Source organism: Prunus dulcis, chromosome 1 (assembly GCF_902201215.1).
Source record: "Prunus dulcis chromosome 1, ALMONDv2, whole genome shotgun sequence".
NCBI classification, from domain to species: Eukaryota; Viridiplantae; Streptophyta; class Magnoliopsida; order Rosales; family Rosaceae; genus Prunus; species Prunus dulcis.
Genome location: NC_047650.1, coordinates 27898790 through 27920471, shown reverse-complemented (window position 1 = coordinate 27920471; position 21682 = coordinate 27898790). Strand labels below are relative to the sequence as shown.

The 21682-nt window shown below is 37.1% G+C and overlaps 4 protein-coding genes across 6 annotated transcripts; 1 reads left to right on the top strand and 3 right to left on the bottom strand.

Annotated features, from left to right (window-relative positions):
- Positions 1-720: 720 nt before the first annotated feature.
- Positions 721-2250, bottom strand: LOC117615195 (probable NAD(P)H dehydrogenase subunit CRR3, chloroplastic). Its single transcript, XM_034344236.1, has 3 exons — positions 1825-2250; positions 1413-1555; positions 721-965 (listed from the first exon to the last, which is right to left on the bottom strand). The coding sequence occupies exons 1-3, from the start codon at positions 2094-2096 to the stop codon at positions 847-849; spliced, it is 534 nt and encodes a 177-aa protein (XP_034200127.1). The 5' UTR covers positions 2097-2250; the 3' UTR covers positions 721-846.
- A 154-nt stretch (positions 2251-2404) lies between these two features.
- LOC117615836 lies at positions 2405-6677 on the bottom strand. 2 transcript variants are annotated; one of them, XM_034345002.1, is made up of 9 exons: positions 6286-6677; positions 5827-6171; positions 5521-5736; positions 4630-5276; positions 4362-4458; positions 4216-4269; positions 4035-4129; positions 3566-3756; positions 2405-3291 (listed from the first exon to the last, which is right to left on the bottom strand). In XM_034345002.1, the coding sequence occupies exons 1-9, from the start codon at positions 6550-6552 to the stop codon at positions 2654-2656; spliced, it is 2550 nt and encodes an 849-aa protein (XP_034200893.1). In that variant the 5' UTR covers positions 6553-6677; the 3' UTR covers positions 2405-2653. The 2 variants fall into 2 exon arrangements, with proteins under 2 accessions (XP_034200893.1, XP_034200892.1); XM_034345001.1 differs by having other exon boundaries at positions 2405-3294; positions 6286-6671.
- Positions 6678-6798: 121 nt separating this feature from the next.
- LOC117638231 (NAD(P)H-quinone oxidoreductase subunit L, chloroplastic) lies at positions 6799-8041 on the top strand. Of its 2 annotated transcripts, none has more exons than XM_034373373.1 (5): positions 6799-6984; positions 7091-7183; positions 7283-7390; positions 7498-7592; positions 7703-8041. In XM_034373373.1, the coding sequence occupies exons 1-5, from the start codon at positions 6865-6867 to the stop codon at positions 7848-7850; spliced, it is 564 nt and encodes a 187-aa protein (XP_034229264.1). In that variant the 5' UTR covers positions 6799-6864; the 3' UTR covers positions 7851-8041. The 2 variants fall into 2 exon arrangements, with proteins under 2 accessions (XP_034229264.1, XP_034229256.1); XM_034373365.1 differs by having other exon boundaries at positions 7280-7390.
- Positions 8042-8108: 67 nt separating this feature from the next.
- Positions 8109-12749, bottom strand: LOC117638220. The gene is made up of 10 exons (XM_034373356.1): positions 12029-12749; positions 11791-11928; positions 10536-10724; positions 10057-10194; positions 9811-9929; positions 9595-9727; positions 9387-9516; positions 9207-9286; positions 8936-9070; positions 8109-8728 (listed from the first exon to the last, which is right to left on the bottom strand). Exons 1-10 carry the CDS (start codon positions 12539-12541, stop codon positions 8489-8491), a joined length of 1815 nt encoding a protein of 604 aa, XP_034229247.1. The 5' UTR covers positions 12542-12749; the 3' UTR covers positions 8109-8488.
- Positions 12750-21682: the final 8933 nt, after the last annotated feature.

Genomic DNA, 21682 nt, shown 5'->3' with positions numbered 1-21682 from the left:
TATTCATATATATTTTTGTTTATCTGAATGCACATTTACCACAATATTATTTTTATCATAGGCTTTCTATTATTAAGTAGTTCCAACTTTTATCTGATTCAGTCAACTTGTATCAAGTCGTGAATGCGCCTTTTATTTATTTATTTATTTATTTTGTAATAAGAATGAACGCATGAATGATGAGACCTGGACTGAGTGCATATGATCCAACTCATATATTATATTGTAATTTGTAACAAATTATTAAAAAATATTCAGACAGTAGTTTCTGAGAAGCTGGTGATGAAGAAGAAGCAGAGCTTTATAGCTTTGGGCATAGCTGGACCAAGAAAAATGAGAGCCTCTGAAATGAAAGATGCTGCAGAGCAGTCTGTCTGCACGTGCATCTTGCTCTCCTCCAGTTCCTGCCACATGCCACCCACCCAGCTTGGTTTGATTTTCCAACAGGATCCCGCCCGCACACCATGGGAATAGATTGTTTTGTTCCCAAAGATTCTGCATCTAGAACAACTGTTGAACATAAATTTTCCAACACTCAAAAGAAAATATTTTGACCAAAGAAAATTCGTAGGTGGTGCGCTCACCAACAAATTGATTTAATCAATCAATCCTTGAGCTAGGTCAACGAAGAACAATTGTTCCAGTCTCTTGAACTATCTGGTTGGTTGGTCTATATGCAATCAAAGCCTTTTAATCTTGTGGTGCAAGTTAGAGGTTATGAGCTTGGTGAATTATAATTCATTCATTGATAAGAAAAGATGCTGTAAAACAGCTGAGAGCTCTCCTCCTACCAATCTACACACACAGCATTTGTATTGACTGTTGAAAATTTGAAGTAAAATTTATTCACATAATGAGGTCATTAATAAATGGGGAGTTTAGCTTGATGGTCCCAGAGGCCACTAGGAGTGAGAAACTCCAAATTGGTAGCAACCACAGAAACACAAACTTCAGAATTTTCTTGCCTGCAAAAACAAAAAACCAAAGAGCTAACTCCAGTTAGTAGCTGACAATCCCAGATTCAGCATCATTCATTCATTCATTGGTACAGTTCAATACCTACGTCCATTGATTCAATGATTCTAAGATTGTCTCTCTAATTTAAAGGGTAACTCACTTTCAACATTATGGTTTTGTGGTTTTGCGGTTTTGTGAGCTTAGTAATTCAAAGGAGAAGAACACCAATCAAGGGTTCCACCATTGTTGACTTTCTGAAAAGGATCAACTTAAGTGTGGCTTTGCCAAAACTTGAATGATTAGACTGTTTGATACTGAAATTTCAACAAGTGCGTGTAGAAGCAGTGTCATCTTCATCATCAAGTAGAAAACCTTTCATATAATTAGCTTAAACATCCTTCATTGGTGATAGATATCCCTTTTTAAGAAAAACAAGCTGAAAAGAAAATGATTACCGGACAAACGGAAGCCTCTTTCAGTTTTATTGGTTATCCACTCTCCTGTCTCGCGAAGCTTCTTCTCCACTGGCCCTTCAAACTTGCTAGGAAAGTTCATCATTGACATGTCGAATTTAGCGTTCTTCTGTTCTTCCAAATCCCTGAATATGTACATCAGAAACCTCAAAATTCAGAACCACAAACTCATGAAATACCCCAAAACTTGGCCCCACACATTTTTAAATAAAACGAGCAAAACCCCTTTTCATTTTATCATCATAAATCTCAATCAATAAACAGAATTCAAAACTAAAAGTACAGTGGAAGTATACATATATGAACAAGACCAGCAGGGTCCCCGTCACATTTCACACTTGGATGATGATGTTGATACTGAGATTCAAAATTGTAAGAGCAGGGAACAACATACCTGGGGTCGGCATCACGAAATCTGCCGCCACCAATAGCACGTTCGATTTCGATGACAGAAGGTTGCCTTGGCTTGCGTTGTGGTTGGTTTTTCTGCTTCTTTCTTGGTAGAACTGTTGGGGTCTGGTTTCTGCTGCTCAATGGAGGTTTGGTGGGATTGGCTTGGAGAGGTGGTGGAGGTGGTAGTGAGCCATTGTTGTTGTTGTTGTTGTTGGAAAGGGAAGCATGAACAAGGTTTTTGGTCAGGGAAAGGCAAGAGGATAAGCTAGACATGGTGGGTGGTGGTCTGGTATTCTCGCCGTTATGTCAGTAAGCCTGGTCCAACTGATAAATATCTTCAGAAAATTAAAATAATGTAAACATGAGAATGACACAAGAAAACAAAGTTTTAAGGAAAGCCGGCAATTCTTCAAAATGAGTGAGACTTTTAGCCTAATCTTTAAGTCTGGCGACATTTTTTTAGTGCGGAGAATTTAATGGACCAGCCTCAATTGGCTCATAACAAATCATCTCATCATCATCTGGGGTGTAAATTAACAAACAAAACTTTTCATTCATCTGCTTAGTATACCATGGACAAGAAGTTGAATTCCAATCTAGGCATATGAAGGGGGCATCATCAGCTGCCCTGGTACTCAAACAATTAGATTAGTTTTAGTGAGTCAACCTAACCCATCAATTTAAGGGTATATTCATTCAGATCTATGAAACTTTTGAGTGAAAACATATCACTATGAAGTATGCACTCTTCAGTGGCTTCAGAACATGGCAAAAATGGAAAATTCTAAGCAAAATATCATGTCGTAAGTACAGAGTTTGACACTGTCTCCTCATGTAGGTAGAGTCCTCAGCAAACGAAGTGCCCGGGTCCACTGTGGTCTTTGTGATAGAACAATTCTCCTCAAAACCGGCACTGCTCCAGCAGCTACAATAGCCGAATGATTTTCACTGTCCATGCTCAGATTATACATTATTGCCAAACATGCATCAATGGCCCTCTCACTCCCTTCTTCAATCAGTTTCACCAACGGAAATATGCCTCCCTCGGAAGCAATGGCTTGAGTGGAATCAACCACCCCTTCAGAGATTATTCTGTTGAGTTCTACAACAGCAGCTTCCTTTGCTTCTGGAGAGAAAGAGGTTTTGATCTGCTCCATGAGTCTTGGAATGGTCTCGTAAAGAGTTACTTCCATGTTGATTGGGTCCTCGAAACTTAGCCTGGGACCAGAAAGAGAACCAAGTTTCACCAAACAAGCAGCAACCCAATCTTTGTTGTTAAGGGGGATATTAGACTCCAGGATATCGCAGAGCAATTTGGTGAAATGGGCGGAATCTATTTTTTGGCAGAAGTTCTCAGAGTCGAGCAGTTTAGTAAATAACCGGGATGCTGCTGATATAGCAAGACCAGCTTCTTCAACTTCAAGGGCATATTTTTCTGGCTGCTGATTAACTACTTCAGATTCCATGTCTGCTAAATACCGCATACCAAAAAAAAGAAGGTATAGTTAATCAAATCTGAAAACAAGCACTATTCTTCTTCGTACCATATGATAAACAATATTTCAGCTTTTACACGCAATCTTTTACAAAAATCAAATATTCAATTTCAAGTTTATTTAAAAACAACTGTAATCATATCTCAATGGAGGCATTTGTGCCTACAAGCTGAAGAAGCAATACATTAGTGCTTTTCAAGCTCATTGCTAAATTCTAAATGAAATTCATTAAAAAACTTCCAATACCTTCAAGAATCTTTTGTTGGAAAACAACATCCAAACCAGATTCTACATCCACTGAAATGATGGTTTCCATCCTTGGGTCAATAACTGTACAGAACTCGAGGATTGAAGCAGCTTTTCTTTGTAATCTTGGGGTTGGGGTCTTCAATATCTCAACCAGGTGAGCAATCACCCCAAAGTCAAGCACACTTTCCCTATACAGACAGAATTGTAACTTTACTTGGTCTTTTTTTCATGAAGGACGAGGAAAGCAGGGCCTCAAAACAATGAACCACAAAGAGAATTTGGTGATATGGAAGGCAAACATTTGCATTCTTCGCATTTTATTCTTCCTTGGCTTATCATGGAGTACACGAAGCTATAATAGCAAACTTTCACCTTTAACATATAATATAATGGAGAAAAGGAAAAGTTCCAATAATTTTAAGCACCAAAAAAGAACACAGAAAATACAAAGGAGGGGAGATGGAACCTGGAATTTGTTTTTGATACACATTTATGAGCTGCATCTGCAGTTATCGGTGCAGCCGACCCCTCTTTTGATCCATTTACTGGTCCATCATAAAACTGGAATGAATGAACATATCCGGTAAGTCAATTGATAACTAAATCTAAAAGGTTTCAAAGATCTTATGAAGAAACTATTGGCCAACCTTTGACTTCATTTCTTTACTTGGATCTAAGATCCGGGCAAGAATATCAAGGGTCTGCATTACAGCAATTATTCACATGATCAGCTTAAACTAGAATCATTTCCCAGAAGATTTGTGGATAGACTAGAAGTAACATGATGAATGACCTTTTCCATCAAGATTTCAGGGATCTTTGGTTGCTTTAAAACATTAATCAAAGGATCTATAACACCTTCAGCTTCAATTATCTGGCAAACACCGTTGCTGCATCAAGCAAAACAAGATCCTATTAGCACGAAGTATGGTGTCAAACATTAATTGCTCTGTATAACTTTGAAAGACTGTTCACCCTGTTAATTTAGGTTTTAAAAATATTTGAGTTTCATTCAGAAAAACCCAGAATCAGAGACTTGAAAACAGTGAATGATTTATTACCTGACAGACAACTTCTCTAGAGCTTGAGTTACTGCCAGTATGACAGCATCATTCTTGCTGTCTAGATGCTGTACTAAAGGCTTAACTGCCCCAGCTTCCTTGAATGCAATCCGTATATGTTCATTGATAGATGTGTCAGCAATTGACTCAGCAGCTCTTGCTATTGCTGACTCATCTTCAAGTCCAAGAATCAAAACTAATCTAGCCACACCGTCCATCCATGGCAAAAGTGTGAGTCGTTTACCAGTGGTTACTTCAGATTGATTCATTTCATCTTCCAGCTCAATGGCCCCAATACGAGCAAGAAACTGCTGCTGCGTCCGTCCAACAATTGCATTCATCTTGGCTTCCTCTATGTTTACATTCTTGTCATCAACATTTAATCCAAGGAGTAATTCAGAGGCACCAAACCTGGAAGGAGTTTTAGAAGTCTGTTCAATCTCCGTACCATCTGGTAATCTCGGCCATGAATACAAACCGGGTCTGAAGGACTTATAAGCAGCTGCACCAATCATAGGGACTGGAACCAGACCTTCCTCTACAATAAGGATTCTGTAATATTCATCCTTACAAAGTTCCAACAAAGCATTTCTTGCCTCCTTTCTAATTACTTTAGATCCTTCAATGTCAGTCCTTAAGAGCTTTGCCTGCATTAATAGAGAAAATTATATCATAATCAAGCATTTAAAAAAGGAGGCATCCCTTACTATGATTTATAGATTGAATTGCTTAACCTTTGTTTAAGATGTGATGCATACAAGACAATCCCAAATTGACTACTACATATCAAGTACCACTGACAACGAAAACCAGCATACTTAATTAAAGCCATTTGATCCAACTTGAAAACTAAATCATACTAGCAACAAAGAATGGTAGAGGAAGTCTCACCAATTTTGGTATAACACCTGCTTCAACCATAATGCTGTGATTAAAGTGGCTTAATGCCAAATTGGCCAGCACCCCGCCTGCTGCTTCCTTCAACTTTATGTCCTCATCATCCATGGACTTCACAAGCAACGGCAAGACATCACTGTTTGCAATTTTTAATCTGAACTTCTCATCCACAGACAAGTTCCACAGAGCACTTATAGCTTGCTCCTTCACCTGCAGAAATGTTATAACAACCAACCTCACTTTTCTACATCAAGAAAAATGAGGAAAGCAATTCCACTGGTGAAATACCCCATCCTATACCTCAGGAGACAAAGAAGGTCGATTTAGCAACCCAGTGATCTCTTCAATTGCTCCACTTTGTGCTACCACATCTCTATACACGTTAACTAGAGATATTGATCTCAAAAGACCAGCAGCAGCTTCACATGTAGAACTGGTGTCTGACCTTAGTAAGTTTACAATGAGATTTATGCAGCCAGGAAACTGCATAATGGCATCAACACACTTCTTTCCTCCAAGTGAATATTTCCAGAGTGCCACTACTGCCTGTTCTCTATCAAGAGAATCATGGTCCAGCCCAAGCATCCGAATAAACAAGGCAACATAACCATCACCCAAAGAACTAGATTTTATTTCTTCGGTATCCTTAAAATAATAAGTGGCAAGAATCAGATTAACAATTTTTCCTCCTCATGAAATATGTTAATCACCAAAAATACAATTACTGATAATAATGAAAGTACGGGAATGAGAACTTACAGTGGGAGTATACTGTTGTGGGGTGGCATCAGCCGCACCACCACCACCACTACCACTGACCCTTGTGAGAACTGTACGAAAAGAGCGTGATTTGGGGTTAAGGCTTTGGAAATGGGTTGAAGAAAAGAAGGGTCTTGGCCTTCTGTTTCTGGGTTTTGTGGTTTCAGCTGAAATGACTTCCATGTGGGTGTTTGAGATTGAGGGTAACGGTTGGAGGAGATGAGGTAGTTTGACTGCCAAGGATGCTTGGGCTGCTGATGCCAACATTTTGGCCGATTGAAATAGAAATTGGAAGTTGCAGTCAGTTTTCGGGTTTTAGAAGAGGTTTTCCAGTTGGTTCCATTCAAGACTCAATCTTTAGATGGTCTGGTTTTTGGGGTTTTTCATTTCTTGCCAAAAAAAATTATGCAATTTGTGCGAATGGACTTGATTGAATCTGACTGACACGTGGCACTAATAAATATATATAATTATATTATTTGTTCTTTTTTTCAATTTTATTCGTTAAGAAATTCCATGCATTTTCTGCCATGAAACTGAATTCGTAAAGATAAGAACACGCACACGGAAAGCTCTAAAATGAGCTGCTCATTCACCTTCCAAATTCCCCAGGCTTTGCCTTCTCTTAGCCATCCACGACGTACTTCTGTCACAATCACTTCTCAGCACAGACAGTCCTATGATCCTAAGCCTGAAAAGGTATGCTTTTTTAAAAAAAATTTTGTAAATTCCATTCAACTTTTTCCCAGTATAGTTTCATAAGTTTTATTGAGCTGATTAAAGATCCCAACTTTTTCTATTTCAGACAGTCATCACACGCATCTTTCAAAACCCAGCTGACTATTTTCACCTAAAGAAGTCTAGTCTGGCAATTCAAGTTGGAGCAGTTTTGGCCACTGTAAGACACTCATCATCTCTGCTTCTGCTTCTAATCTGCTTACCCTTTTGAAATTATTAAGGTAATAATAAACTCCATGGGAACTCTCTCTGTTAGCAGATTGAGCAGCCTGCATTTGCTGTCACTGGTGTCAACTTTGAGGAAGATTTGACATGGGTTTTGATACAATCGGGAGTTATTGCCTTCTGGTACTTCCTTCTCATGCCAGTAAGTATATTTCCTTATCTTCATGCTTTCTTTCTTTGCGAGATCGAGCTTTTTGGCGCTTTCTATTTGTTGATGAACTCTCAGAGGAACGCTTTCTGTGATTACAGCCAATCATCATGAACTGGCTTCGGATAAGGTGGTATAAGAGAAATCTCTTAGAGATGTATTTGCAGTTCATGTGTGTCTTCTTGTTCTTTCCTGGGTAAGTGGCTGTGTCTCTTTTTTTTTTTTTTTTTTTTTTTTGGATACAATTTAATTGCCATCGGAATCTTAGTCTCACTTACAATCCGTTTTGTATCTCCAATTGTGCAGTGTACTTCTCTGGGCACCATTTCTGAACTTCAGGAAGTTCCCAAGGGATCCATCCATGAAGTACCCTTGGTCGACCCCGGAAGATCCTGACCAAGTTAAAGCTGGGTTTTTAAAATACCCATTTGCTGAACCCGAAGATTATTCATGAAAATGTTAAGACATCCTACGACAGGACATGTACAATTTAATAATCCTATGCGTGGCAATGACCAACACATGTAAACTACTTTGCTAAGGTTTATATATCTATCTGTGTATATGACCAGTTTTCGCAATCTTACACCCGTTTGTGAAAAGCTGAGATTTAGAAAAATACACAAGAAAAGCATGAAGATGTGATATTCCCTCGCTTGACATAATAAATAATCAAATTTAAAACTTGAATGAATATAATAAATAATCAAACTTTTATCTTCAAAATTCCTTTTGAATTGAAACACTAATCCGAGAATACAAATGCATCCATCTCAGCTCTCATTAACATATTGCTGGTATTGTAGATGTTAGAGGTGAAAAACTTTTTTAAAAAAAAGATCTAAACAGACATGAAAAGTTACACCAAAAACCAAAAGCCCGAAACAGCTTAAACCAACCAAATTAAACCTTCAAGCAGTATTGACCTCCAACTACTACTAGTTTCGTATCCCTTTGAGACAAAGTATAAATAGAATTTCCCATCTGTTGCCACCTTATTATGGAGTAAATTAAATTACTTTCCTCATAACAAATTGATGCTTTGCACCATCAGCTTCTAAACTGCTTCACTCATCCTGCTAACCAAGGCCTTCAGTCAAAAAAAGAGCTGATAGTCACTCTTAGTTTCTCCAAATCCCAATCCCAAGACTCCATGTTTGGTGACATGACAGCGGCACCAACAGCCAAGGCAACGACAGCAAGGGCAACACTTTTCTTGCACCCGCTGCCCCGTGACGACTTCCCCAGTAATGTCTTACAATACTTGTCTGCATCCTTGATGAGTTTTTCCTGGTGGGCCTCATCCTCCCCACTGGCCAACATCTTCTCATTCTACAAGCAATAGTAGCATCCAAAGGGCATAAACAAGTTAAATACTTATATATAACTAAATCATCTATAAGTTTGGTAAGATAACGAAATCCACATGATAGCATTTGTGATGGTGAGTACTTTGATGGATAAGATTGCATATAATTATAGTGCAACTGGGGAAAAAACTACGCAAGGACTCCAAACAATAAGAAAAAAAAGGGTTACCTTGTGCCTAAAACTTTTGAGAGTTTCCCTCATAGGATCAAAAGGAGCGAGTTTTGCAGAATGCTCTTTCCATTGATCAGAAAGCTTCTTCAGAACAGCAACACTCGCTTCTAAGTTTTCCTGGTAAACCTTGTCCTGTGAACATTTAATGCACGACACAAAAATCAGATTGTTAAATTTACGAAATAAAGGCATGGAAGTGTGTTAGTTTTTCTCTAGAATAGTCTTTGGGAAGAATGCAATTATGTTGATGAGAGGTAGAAGAGCTCACCCACTGCTTGAAGCAATCAGCATGTTGGGTCAAACACCAAATAAAAATCCCAGTTGCTTCGTTGGACAATGCAGGTATACCTGTAAGAAACAGCTACACGTTAATCCCATTTTAAGAACCATGATTTTTCCTACTACTTAGAAAATAAACTACAATACAAAGGAAGTCAAATTTGCTTACTTTCTCCTGCTGCTTTAACAGCAAAACTCAATATTTGCAGTGAAACTTGTTTCATCGCTTTGCTTCTAGGAGAGCCAGCTAAAGCCACTGCTTTTAGGGTCGGATATATAGCCTCAAACCTTTCGGTTGCCTATACAAAACATCATAGTTAAGAAGAATGAAACAACTAAATATTTCTATGAATAACTGAATTTCCGATTACCATTACCTTAACTCTAGCTGAAGGTGCAGGAAAGGTAACTCCAATAAGTATCTCAAATGCAGAAGGTGGTACCAAACGCTCTCCCTTCCTGACAGCACCATTTACTAAAATAGTACGAGCTTTTGGTGTGGACAAAATTCTGCAACCAAATTAGCAGATTTTAAAGTTAAATAATGTAAAAGGAGAGTACGACTGCTTCAAAAAATAAGCATCTTTTAATACCTTTCCGCTAGCTGCAAAATAAGATCCCGGGACTGTGGATTACTACCCTTTCCACTTACTAGAGGCAAAACAATGTGTGCCCATGCATGCAACCCAACAGCCAGGTCTCCTTGACTAGCCTGCATACAACATTTTTGACATCCAATAACATTTTTATAAGAACCATAATAAGAGGGGCAAACCTATAATTTTCTTTTATGAACAAAGATCAATACAAAAAACTGTGTTATATTCTTATCCACTTACCTGAGATATTGCCCATACGATTACTGGAAGCTTATCTTGTCCTTGATACTTTGAATTTTCTCTCAATGTTGGCAATATACTAATCAATACATCAGGTTTTTTTCGCAATACCATTGCAACAACCACAAAAATCGCAACCTGGGATTTGAATAAAGGTCAATTTTGCATAAGAAGTTCCATTTCACAAAACAAAGGCCAAAGTGGAGCTCAAGCAAGACATTGAACTATGTGATGGATGGACTTATTGAGTGCAAAAGAACACTTTCTAAATCACATGATAAGGAAATACATAAACTAATCACTACATCATTCCATATGCAAATCAGAGAAAGGGATGACATTTATGAAGCTGTTATACAAGAAAACCCATCATCTGATGGAACAAACTCAACCTCTGGACATCAGCTTTCAACTTAAGAACATAAAATATCAAAGAATTCATGGACAAGTAAAAGACAAACGAGGGAGAGGGGAATTACCTGAGATTTTGATGAAACATTCTGCACACTCTTCTTGGAGCCCTTGGCACCAGCTACCTGACTCGCGAGGTCTGCAAGAATGCTGTCTAAAGACCACAATATAAAGGATCCAAAGGCCTCAAGGGAACGTTGGCTGATCCAGTCGACTGATGTCTTGTAAACGGCTTCAGAAATATGGGAAAGGGGGATCTGTTAAAGAATATACTAAGTGGTTAGGTTTTCCAGGCACATATATATATATATATATATGCACAAAATTACTTCTACCAATAAGTTACTAAGCCCTAGAAAAGAGGGGGTCATAAGCAAGAGAATGTTAGAAACATCATTTTTGCAAACCAGATAAAATGAAACTGGTAGGAAGATATATATATGTAATTATGAAAAAGCAATTGATTTAGACCTCTTTATTATGTCAGTCAATGTCCCAAGCCAATGATGTCCTCAATAATATTAAGTTACTTTAGCTACCAATTTTCAATCGCAAGTATCATCTTTATCATCACATATGTCTTTTAGATTGATAGGTTCTGCATTCAACATGTGACAATAAAAAGTCATCAATGAGTACACAGAGAAGTGAAGGAAAAATGTTGCACAACATTAAAATATACATAGAAGACTAGACGTACTGCAACAATAATAAAGGTATTGCTACCATATCCACCAACTTATTTGCCTTCAAGGCACAAATACCACCTCATTATCAGAAACGATATGTACAAAATTGTTCTCTGGAAGAAGAGGAATAATATTTATAAGGAAGCATGCTGCTCAACACAGGGACTACAAAGGAGAAGCCCCAGTTAAAAATAAATAAATAAACAAACAAACAGCCAATTGAACTAATCCCAACTAAAAAAATCCAGCAAGATCAAACAAAGGATCAAATCTGTGCGAATAAATATCCAAAGAGAAAAGATAAAAGAACCTAAAGGAAGCTACACCTCCCAAAAATTATCCATGAAAAAGGAAACAGGACACGGATAATTCGTCAACCTTAATCAAGATCCAAAAGAAATTTACTTTTTACACTTGAATGACCAAATTCCATTAGGATTGAATAATTAAATGTTGTTTTCCATGAAAATTGATGCCCTTGGTTTGTTTTTGTTTTTGTTTTGTTTTTTTTACATTTGAAAAATAGAATGGAAAAGAGCATAAAGCAAATACCTTTTAATCAATCAGGTATAGATATAAACTACTATGCCTGTTAATAATAAAATATGATTCTAAAAAATAGAGAAAAACTCACATCGGCAAGCTTGGCCACCGTTGATTCCCTGAACATCTTCACCCATGGAAACTGCGCAGCAGTCACTGCAGAGAATGCACGGCCAAAATAATCCGCAAACCGCATTAGCTGTATGTCCTCCTTCGACTCGTACGAAGCCTATTGCAAGCCGAAATTCAAATTAATTAAAAAGTTTTAGAAACTTAGATAGAATTATTTACAAATGAATAGATCAAGCTAGATCAGAATCAAAACTCACCGAAATGTCAATGAGGAAGGCCGAGAGATCATTTGCATCGTCGATCTTAGCTGCCGCCTCAGCGACCGTGACCTTAGGCTTCTTTGGCTTCTTAGGCTTCGACTTTTTCGCCTCCTCGGCCTTCACGTTCTGCGCCACAGATTCATCATCGCTGTCCTCCCCATCCTCATCGTCGGACCGGAGCTTCGATCTCACCGGAGCAAGATTGTCGGCGTCGGCATTAGCCGCCCTCTGGGCTTCGAGAATCCGGCGGCGTCGATCCTCCGATTGCTTCTCCAGGGAACGGAAAACGCCTTCTCCGCCAGCGATCGTGACGCCGGGGACGAGCTTATTGAGATTGTTGATTGAATCTGCCTTGGAGGGTTTGGTCTTCCTTTGGCGCTTTGCAGTGACCTTCTGCCAGCCATGGTCGTTGTTGGTATGGATATGGGTATTAAAATCGTTGGTGGTGGTTGCAGCCTCGTGGTCTCCGTTTGGGATTGATTCCAAAGCTGGGGCGTGATTTTCCTCCATGACAATGCTGTTTTTGGCTTGAATTTTCTCTCACTTTCTAGGGAGAGAAATTGAAAGAAAGGAAAACAAAACTGAAACACGAGAGAGAAAGGAAGAGAAAGGAATTGAACTCCAGTTGTTGGGAACAAATTTAAGGCGTTGACTCGGTGAATTTGACCCTTGTTTTACCACAGAATTACATCAATGCCAAGAATTGGAGAAATGCGTTCCCATTCCCAATTCGTAACCCTGTCCCCGTTTGTATGATGTCTCATCATCCAATCATCCGATGATATTTACATTAACGACATGTTTTCTAATAAGTAATTGAATTAGAAGTAATTAAATTAATGATGAATTGAATTGAAGATGAATTTTGAAAAGAAAAAAAAATTTAAGGAGGAATTGAATTGAGGAGAATTAAATTTCGAATTCTTATTGAAGTTGTTTATTAAATCATATGAATTGAGAAGAGTTAGATTCCATATTCTTATTAAAGTTGTTTATTAAATTATATGGACTTGGGGCATGAGTGATACTAATTACTAAAATATCCTCATTGTTGGGTTAAAGTAGATGACAAATTTAAAAATTGTGTGGGGATATATGTATAAAAAAGATAAATTCATAATGGATTAGTTCTTAGGAATTAGAATACCACCTCTCATCCAAGAATTGAATTCCAATTCTTTGTTGTGAAATAAACACAGTAATCTTCCATATGTGGAATTCAATTCCTAATGAGAATTCCAATTCCTGATTAGTAAATACCATAATTAATTAATTCATTGCTCACTAGTATTTTAGAATAACTCTCAACTCTGAATCCTAATCCTATTTATTTTAAGATCTTATATTCCTAATTTTGTGATATACCCAAAGTATAATAAAAGTTCATACAAATTCATGAATGTATTACTCTTTTTATAGAAATCCATAAAATTCATCCTTTAATAAAAGTTTTTCAAAATTTTCAAAAATACCAATTTACTACGCTCCTTAGATTTTATAATCCCATTTATATGTCATGACACTTTCTTCTTTTCCTTTTTTTCAAAATGTTATGACAGTTTTCATAAGTATATAACCTTTCTTTTAGGCAAAAAGTCACTTTTAATCCCTGTGGTTTACCACTTTTACCACTTAACTCCATATAGTTTCAATTTGATCATTTTTACCCTTGTGATTTTTAATTTAAGCAATTCAAGGAAATTTCTAAATTCTGTCAAATTAGAGTAAATGTCGTTACTTGTATAGGGGCATTTCGGTCCAAAAACAAAAGCTGGAAAAACAAGAAGAAAAAAAAAGAAAAAAAAAAGGAGAAAAAGAAGCCCTCAGCCACACCATCGTGTAAAAGCGTTTCATGTCGGATTTTTCGATGATGCGGACTTCTCGGAGGTTGGAGATGAACTTGAGGGTGGTTAAAGTGGTAAACGACGTGGAAGAAGAAATTAAGGCAGGGGTTGCCGAAGGAGAGTTAGCTGGGAAACTGGTTCTCTGTTCTTCCCATTGGGAGTGACCTTAGTATGATCACTGCGTCGTTGAAATTGGCAACTATAAGGTTCGCGAAGGGGTCGCTGGGTTTGGGTTTGGTACATTGGGGTAATGCTATTGGGTTTAGTAGGTTGTTGGTTGGGTACATTGACAAGGGAAGGATCCAAACAAATCTCATCTTTTGCCTCCCTTGTTGCTGTATTTGTATCATATTTGTGAGAATGACGTGAGATCCCTAGCATCCCCTTCAAATAGAGAGAGAGCAAAACATCGGCTCTCTTGGGTCTAAACCTTTATGGGTCTTGTGCAATTGGGTTATTAGATTCAGCAAAACCCACCCGGGACACAACCCTGTGAGCAATTTCCACAATCCTCTACTCCTCAATATCATCGTCCCAAGAGAAAGGAGGTGGCTTGTAAAGGCGGAGCTGTTGGGCCAAGGCTAAAAGTCTATGTGGCTAAAGATTTCTCTCTGGCTTTATTTTTGGACTGAAATGCCCCTCAACAAGTAACAACAGTTACTCTAATTTGACAAAAATTAGAGATTGTCCTTGAATTGCTTAAATTGAAAACCACAGGGGCAAAAAAGATCAAATTGAAACTACACAGACCTAGGTGGTAAAAGTGGTAAACCACATGGACCAAAAGTACTTTTGTCTTCTTTTTATAAGCGATATTGAGAAATAAATGACCTCACGAGTCATGTGCACAATTAAATACTCTTAAACACTTGAACTTCAAGTTTATTGTCATGAGCCTATAACCCTAGCTACTAGGTATGGTACAAAAATATTTTATACTAACATTTTTGTAATGAAATCTTTTTTAAGTATGATTAATAAAGGCAAGTGAAAGAATTGTTTAGAGCATCTGTAATGGTTATGATTAATATTGCATGAAATTAAACTAAAACGGTAAAATCTCACTTGCAATGGTGTGATTTAGTTCATTGCAATAGATGCAATCACAATATAGGGTGCTATGTGATGAACCCTTTATTGAATTGCAATAGGCTAACTATGGGACCTACATGTCAATAAGTTTAAACTACCACTTAACCCCCTTGACCATGGTTTGGTGTTCTACTTTACCCCATACCGTCAACTTCATCCAAAATTATGTTAAAATTGCTGACGTAGCAGGGGTATTTTAGTCATTTTCAACACATGAGTTATTTACCAACCAATCTAATAAGGCAAAGTGAATCACACATCCACAAAGGGGTCGCTCTCTCGTTCAAGCAAAGAGAGCCTTGACGGCTAGGATTAGGATTTCGCCAGTTTTCTGTACTCATTCTTTGCGTTGTATCTCTCAGTCTTCTCTAATTGTCTCTTTGGGTTCTTAGTGAATTGAGTACGACGTTTTTTTTTTTTTTTTTTTTTTGCTCTTTTGTTTTCCGTGGGGTGGTTGCGTTGGCTTCCTTTCTAGGTTCCTAAGGAGCTAGTCGCTGGTGAGGGGTCTCCATCTTAATGCTATGGAGGTGGACACCGCCTCTTCTGCTCAAAGGGATAACAAGTATGCACCACCAAGCAGGAATTAGAAGCATGCGAAAACTGGTGTTGGGCATTTGATTGTTAGTGGCATGGATTTTTCTAGTAAGCATAGTTTTTGTATCGAGGATTTTGTTGACAACGGAGGAGACCAGCCTCAAGTGGTCTCCAAGATCTCCCTAATAATTCTCATATGGTTGTGGGCTTGGCAACCAATGAGCGTTCCTACTATGAAGATCTTTCTTTGGAATTTTCTTCAGGCTAAGAGGCCAATCTTGGTCTCCCTTGCTTATCAGCTGGGGTTCTGGATCAAGAAAATTAGAGGTGGCGGTTGGGGTTTGGCTGGATCTGTTATGATACTCACAATACGTTTTTGACTCTGTACGAAGAACTATGACGCTTTCTTTAGATCATAGGAAGCTTTCTTTGACAGAATCTACGTAGTGTTGGGATGTGATTCAATGGTTTTACGGTTGGGTGATTAGCTGGATCTATTCTGATACCCATAGTATGTTTTCGACTCTGTACGAAGAACTATGATGCTTTTTTTATATCATAGGAGGACTTCTTTGACAGTACCTACGTAGTGATGAGATGTTGTTTTAAGGGTTTTTTGGTTGGGTTTTAGGTTGATTTGTTTCATATAAGTTGTTTGACTCTTCTGTTTAGTCAATAGCATGGATGGTACTCTTTCCTATCCTGGAATTTTGTTTGTATGAGAAGGTTTTAATTAGGCCGGCATTAACATGCTAGTTCTTACCGTGTAATGTTCCTTTCGGTTTAATGAAATACCATCTTTTCTATAAATAAAAAATAATAATAATTACACATCCACCACGGACCAAAAAAACTAATAAAACATTTCTTTACCTTTAAAAAATAAAAAAATCAACTACACACCACAATTACACAATATAAAAAATTAAATAATCAATTACCCAACATCTCTCTATCTTTTTTTTCTTTCTCCTTTACACGCTTCTTGCTGAGCGGATGTGATTGGACAGATTGGTCTTCAAGCGGAATTCTTGTTTTTTTCTATCTTTGAATTTTGAAGGTCTTTAAGTGTAGTTTATTTGGTTTTCTTCTTGATTTGCAAAAAGGGTTCTAAAAATGCATATGTACCAGCCAATTGGTAAGAGAAGAGTTGGGGATATGAAGTTTGATGTGGGTAGTGGTGGCCAAGTTCTAGATCTGAACACTACAGTGAAATATTGGATTTTGGGTGGTAGAGATGGGTTAATTTTTGGTGGTGGTGTTGATGTTGTGGCTGAAAAATTGGATATGAAGAAGATGATTGAAGAGCTTGAGGCCATTGAGATTAGGCCTGACAATGGGTCGTGCCGTGTCGGGTTCGTGTTGTGTCGAAATTTTAAACAGGTCAGAAATGGTCAACCTGAACACGACCCGTTTAATAAACGGGTCAGAAATTGTCAACCCGAACACGACCCTTTTATAAATGGGTTGACACGACCCAACCCATGTAACCTGCGACCTGTTCATTTTTTATTATAACTAAATCAATAATTTTAACAGTTTGATAAAACTTCCCCCAAATACAACCTAAGTAAATAATTAAATACAAATATATATTCATTAGTTCAAGTTCAACTCCAAATTGAATAGAAAAGTTCAAGTTCAACTCCAAATTGAACAGAAAAGTTCAAATCAAGTTACAAAAGTGAAATAATTACAACACAAAATACAAATACATATTCATCAGTTCAAGTTCAACTCCAAATTGAATAGAAAAGTTCAAGTTCAACTCCAAATTGAACAGAAAAGTTCAAATCAAGTTACAAGAGTGAAATAATTACAACACAAAATACAAATAAAAACCAACTTAATAATAATCAGTCTTCATCTTTCATTCAACCACATCAACTCTGTCCACCAACAGTGACTGTATTAGAGCCCCCTGCAGAATTTGTAGCATTTATTTCCATCTTGCTAATATTCTCAGTCAATTCTTCTAGGTTGGGTGCTAAAGTACAATTTTCTACAAAGTAAATAATAAGGATTAAGCTGATGTTGAAAAGAAACAGATACAAGAAATAAGAATTAAAGTTTGAGCAAATATACCTTCGCCAAATATCCAATCACGCGTACAAACTAGTGCCTCAACATTTTCAGGCTTAAGAGCACTACGATACTGATCAAGCACTCTACCACCAACACTAAATGCTGACTCAGATGCAACTGTGGATATTGGAATAGACAATAAATCACGTGCCAAAATTGATAGTTCAAGATATCGAAATTGGTTCACTTTCCAGAAATCAAGAACATTCAACTTTGTCTTCCTATCAATTTTGGGCTCATCCAAATACAATTGTAACTGAGTCTTTTGGGTAGAAGTGGTAAACTCTTCACTTTCAAAGTTATCAAATTCCTATAAAAAAAATAATAATAACATTAATATGAGCACAAACAGTCAAATGTATATTAAACTTTTATGTATTCCTATAAAAATAAATAGTTATTTACCTTCATAACATCCAAGCATTCTTTAGAAACCATGTCATCAACATGAGAACGAGCACCATTTGAGGCACTTGAAGTACCATAAACAGATTCATAAGAAGAATATATCCGAAAATATAAATCAAAGAGAGAAAACAACATATCACGAACTTTAGTCATTTCTTCGGAGTTGTAACCATACAACCTTTTATAACAAAATTCTACAAATTGAATTTTGTATCTAGGATCCAATATTACAGCAATTGCAAGGATCAAACTATACTCTTTCCAATACTTATCGAACTTTTCCATCATTTGAGTTGCCATAGATTTCATGAAACTATCTGAATCAACCTTTGCCTTTCTCAAAGTATCTTCCACCACAAAAACTTGAGGAAAATACAGATTTGCTGTTGGGTATTTAGTTCCAGAAAACAAACAAGTCACATCATAAAACACCTTAAGAAACTTGCTAAGTTTTTCCAATTTTCCCCACTCATCTTGAGAAAGAGAATGTTTGTAATTAGAATCACTCAATTGTAAATGCAGAAAATGCACGTTGATAATAAAGTGCACTGTCAATCATAAGAAACATGGAGTTCCATCTAGTGGGTACATCTTGACGTAGTCCCCTTTTACATTCTAAAGAAACTTGTGCAGCACAATTTAGGAATTTCTGTTTCCTCCCTTGTGAACCTCTAACATACTTAATGCTTTCCCTAATTTTCCCCATAGAATCATCAATGTGTTTCAACCCATCTTGCACTATTAAGTTAAGAATGTGAGCACAACATCGAATATGAAAAAACTTTCCATTCATTAATAATGCATCCTTTAAATTAAGTTGCCCCTTCAACAACTCAACAAAAGTATCATTTGAAGATGCATTGTCTACAGTCATTGAAAAAAGTTTCTTTTCCACCCCCAATCAGTCAACAACCTATAGATTTTCTCACACAATGCAACACCAGTATGAGGAGGAGGCGTAAAACTAAAATTCAATATTCTTTTTTGCAATTTCCAATTAACATCAATAAAATGGACAGTGAGACAAAGATAACCATCTGTGGTCATAGACGTCCATAAATCAGATGTCAAACAAACTCTTCCAGAAACTGAACCCAAAATTTCCTTAAGCTTAGCTTTTTCTCTATTATAAAGACTCAACACATCATCCTTTGCAGTATTACGAGATACCAATTTAATATCAGCACAAACATAATTAAACAGTTGCCTAATTCCAGCATACTCAACAAACTGAAAGGGTAGGTCATGCATGATAATTGCCATCACTAATAATTCACGAAACTTCATAGGATCGAACTTGGAAGACCTTGTTAAGATAGCCCCATCAGATTTAGATAATAATAACTGGCCTAAATCACGAGTATCAGTTTTCACACAAGATTCAATATGACGCTTCAAATTCCCAGTACCATATCTACTATCACACAAATATTTTTGACCACATTTCATACACTTTGCTCTTTGCTCATTATTTTCATCTATAGGAAGAATTTCAAATTGAGTCCATACCGCTGATGTGAGTTTTCTACGCCGCTTACCAATCTGAGTTACCACTGCATTGTTGTTGTTTGATGGATCTGAATCAACCACATTGTTTCTAACTTCTCCAACTCCAACTCCACCTTCAGCACTTTCGGATACACCTTCAAAAGTATCCATTCCACCTATATGAAACATAATAATTTTATATTAAAAATAATAATAATCAAGCAGAATTTGTGCAACAAAACAACAACGAATTTAACAAAAAAAAAAAAACACTTACAAAATTTTAAATTCCAACACCTCCAATCGAACCTGAAATGAAATACAAAAGTCCAATACCATAAATAAATTAGAAATAGAACAACAAATAAACACTATTAATCTTAATGCTATTGTCTGTCAGTACATTATTGATAGGTTTCGCGGCCTTTGTTTCACCACTATCATCACATTCACAATCTAATATTATAATAATAAGTTTCTCTTTAACAACTCCAAAAAAAAAATTTCAGAAAACCACCAATCTAAGATTCTAAGACAACCCAAACAAAATAATCAGAAACCAATAGAATAAACGAAAACTAAAAAGGAATTCCGTCAAATGCAAACTAAGCACAGGAAAAAGAACCAACCTTTGAATCTGATCTGGGTATCGAGACCAACCCTCTTGTTATTTGTTGAGAGGTAGACGAGAGAGAGTCAAGAGGTAGATGGAGATGAGACCAAAGCAGAGGGAGTAAAGAAATGAGGCTTGGATTGGACTTGGAGAGGAGGGAACTGGTTTGGTGAGCACTGAGCAGACTAAGGCTAGGCGGCTGTGTGGAAACTGGAAAGGTCGTTCATTTGTATCCAGAGCGTATGAGTGAAAGGCTAGGGTTATGAACTTATGAATATATATGCGTGTTAATTTTTTTTTTAAGAGGGTATTAAATTATTAATAAGTATTCTGCTAGGGTTTTAGCTTTTTAGAGTTTGCAAATAAAACGGGTTAATGGGTTCAATGCGGGTTAACACGACCTGTGACACGACCCATTAAATAAGCGGGTTATATAGGTATTATAGCGAGTTGACCCGAAACCCACCCATTTATTAAATGGGTCAGAACGGGTTGACCTGAAATTGACCTGTTTTTTTATCGTGCGGGTTTCGAGTCGTGTATCGGGTCGTATCCGAAATTGCCACCCCTAATTGAGATGGGCTAACCCTCATCGATGATGCGGCGCGTGGGCCGCTCGTGGCTCTTAGCTGGCACTCGCCGACGAGTTTCTTCGTCTTGGATCGAGCTTGGCTCTGTCTTTCTTGAATAAATATGCCTTGTTGGCTAGAAAGGGAGAAATAGAAAGACGGGAAGAAAGGGGCGACTGGGGAGGGGCTGGAGTTAGGGATGGGAAAGCGGCTAGGGTTGGGTTGGTGTTGAGGGAGGTTGGGAAATTTATTTTGTAATTTTGTAATTATGTAATTATGTAATTGATTTTTTATATATTTTATTTTTTAAAGATAAATTAATTTTTATTTATTATTTTTTTCATGTTTGATGTGCGATCCACTTTTCCTTATCAGATTGATGAGTAAATAACCCATGTGTTGAAAATAACTAAAATATCCCTGCCACCTAATTTTAATAGAATTTTGAATGGAGTTTATGGTAGGGGATAAAGTGGAACACAAAATCATTGTCAAGGGGATTAAGTGGGTCACTTTAACTTTCAAGGGAGAAATGAGATTTGACCAAAGTTTCAGAGGGTACTACAGTAAATAAGCCTTCAATAAATGCCAAAATAATTCATCTTATTGAACTATTGAACCATTGTGGATGCTCTTATAGTTTTTTTTTTTTAAATATTGAAAATATAGATTTTTTGAAGTGAGAAAGTAGTTTGTTTACACAAAAGGTGATGAAATATCTAGAGGTCCAAAGAGAACGAGGGATTAGATGGAAGTGGGGGAGTAGTTGGAGCCCATTCAACTGTTGTTTCTGTCTGGGGCCCAATGCTTGTATAGTAACTCATACTTATGTACATGATTATGACAGACTGTCACGTGATTGAATTGGGAAAACGAAAAAAAAAATTACAAATGGTATGGGTTGTTACATGTCTAAAGAAATAAGTTTCCTTTTTAAGTCATGTATATCTTTTTGGACGGGGCACAATTAGTGCTCCAAAATGTGAACAGTTTCTTAAATTTTATTTTCATGGATTGG

What these genes read in the sequence shown, in the direction of transcription:
- LOC117638231 (XM_034373365.1), top strand. Translation starts at nt 6,865, where the DNA reads ATGAGCTGCTCATTCACCTTCCAAATTCCCCAGGCTTTGCCTTCTCTT. An exon ending in TTGGAGCAGTTTTGGCCACT is followed by an intron (nt 7,184 to 7,279) that starts GTAAGACACTCA and finishes TCTCTCTGTTAG; the next exon opens with CAGATTGAGCAGCCTGCATT. An exon ending in GGTACTTCCTTCTCATGCCA is followed by an intron (nt 7,391 to 7,497) that starts GTAAGTATATTT and finishes CTGTGATTACAG; the next exon opens with CCAATCATCATGAACTGGCT.
- LOC117615836 (XM_034345001.1), bottom strand. Translation starts at nt 6,552, where the DNA reads ATGTTGGCATCAGCAGCCCAAGCATCCTTGGCAGTCAAACTACCTCAT. An exon ending in CACAACAGTATACTCCCACT is followed by an intron (nt 6,172 to 6,285) that starts GTAAGTTCTCAT and finishes TATTATTTTAAG; the next exon opens with GATACCGAAGAAATAAAATC. An exon ending in GTAAAGAAATGAAGTCAAAG is followed by an intron (nt 4,130 to 4,215) that starts GTTGGCCAATAG and finishes CATTCATTCCAG; the next exon opens with TTTTATGATGGACCAGTAAA.
- LOC117615195 (XM_034344236.1), bottom strand. Translation starts at nt 2,096, where the DNA reads ATGTCTAGCTTATCCTCTTGCCTTTCCCTGACCAAAAACCTTGTTCAT. An exon ending in TTTCGTGATGCCGACCCCAG is followed by an intron (nt 1,556 to 1,824) that starts GTATGTTGTTCC and finishes GTACATATTCAG; the next exon opens with GGATTTGGAAGAACAGAAGA. An exon ending in AAGAGGCTTCCGTTTGTCCG is followed by an intron (nt 966 to 1,412) that starts GTAATCATTTTC and finishes TTGTTTTTGCAG; the next exon opens with GCAAGAAAATTCTGAAGTTT.
- LOC117638220 (XM_034373356.1), bottom strand. Translation starts at nt 12,541, where the DNA reads ATGGAGGAAAATCACGCCCCAGCTTTGGAATCAATCCCAAACGGAGAC. An exon ending in CACCTTCAGCTAGAGTTAAG is followed by an intron (nt 9,517 to 9,594) that starts GTAATGGTAATC and finishes TGTTTTGTATAG; the next exon opens with GCAACCGAAAGGTTTGAGGC. An exon ending in TGTTAAAGCAGCAGGAGAAA is followed by an intron (nt 9,287 to 9,386) that starts GTAAGCAAATTT and finishes TGTTTCTTACAG; the next exon opens with GTATACCTGCATTGTCCAAC.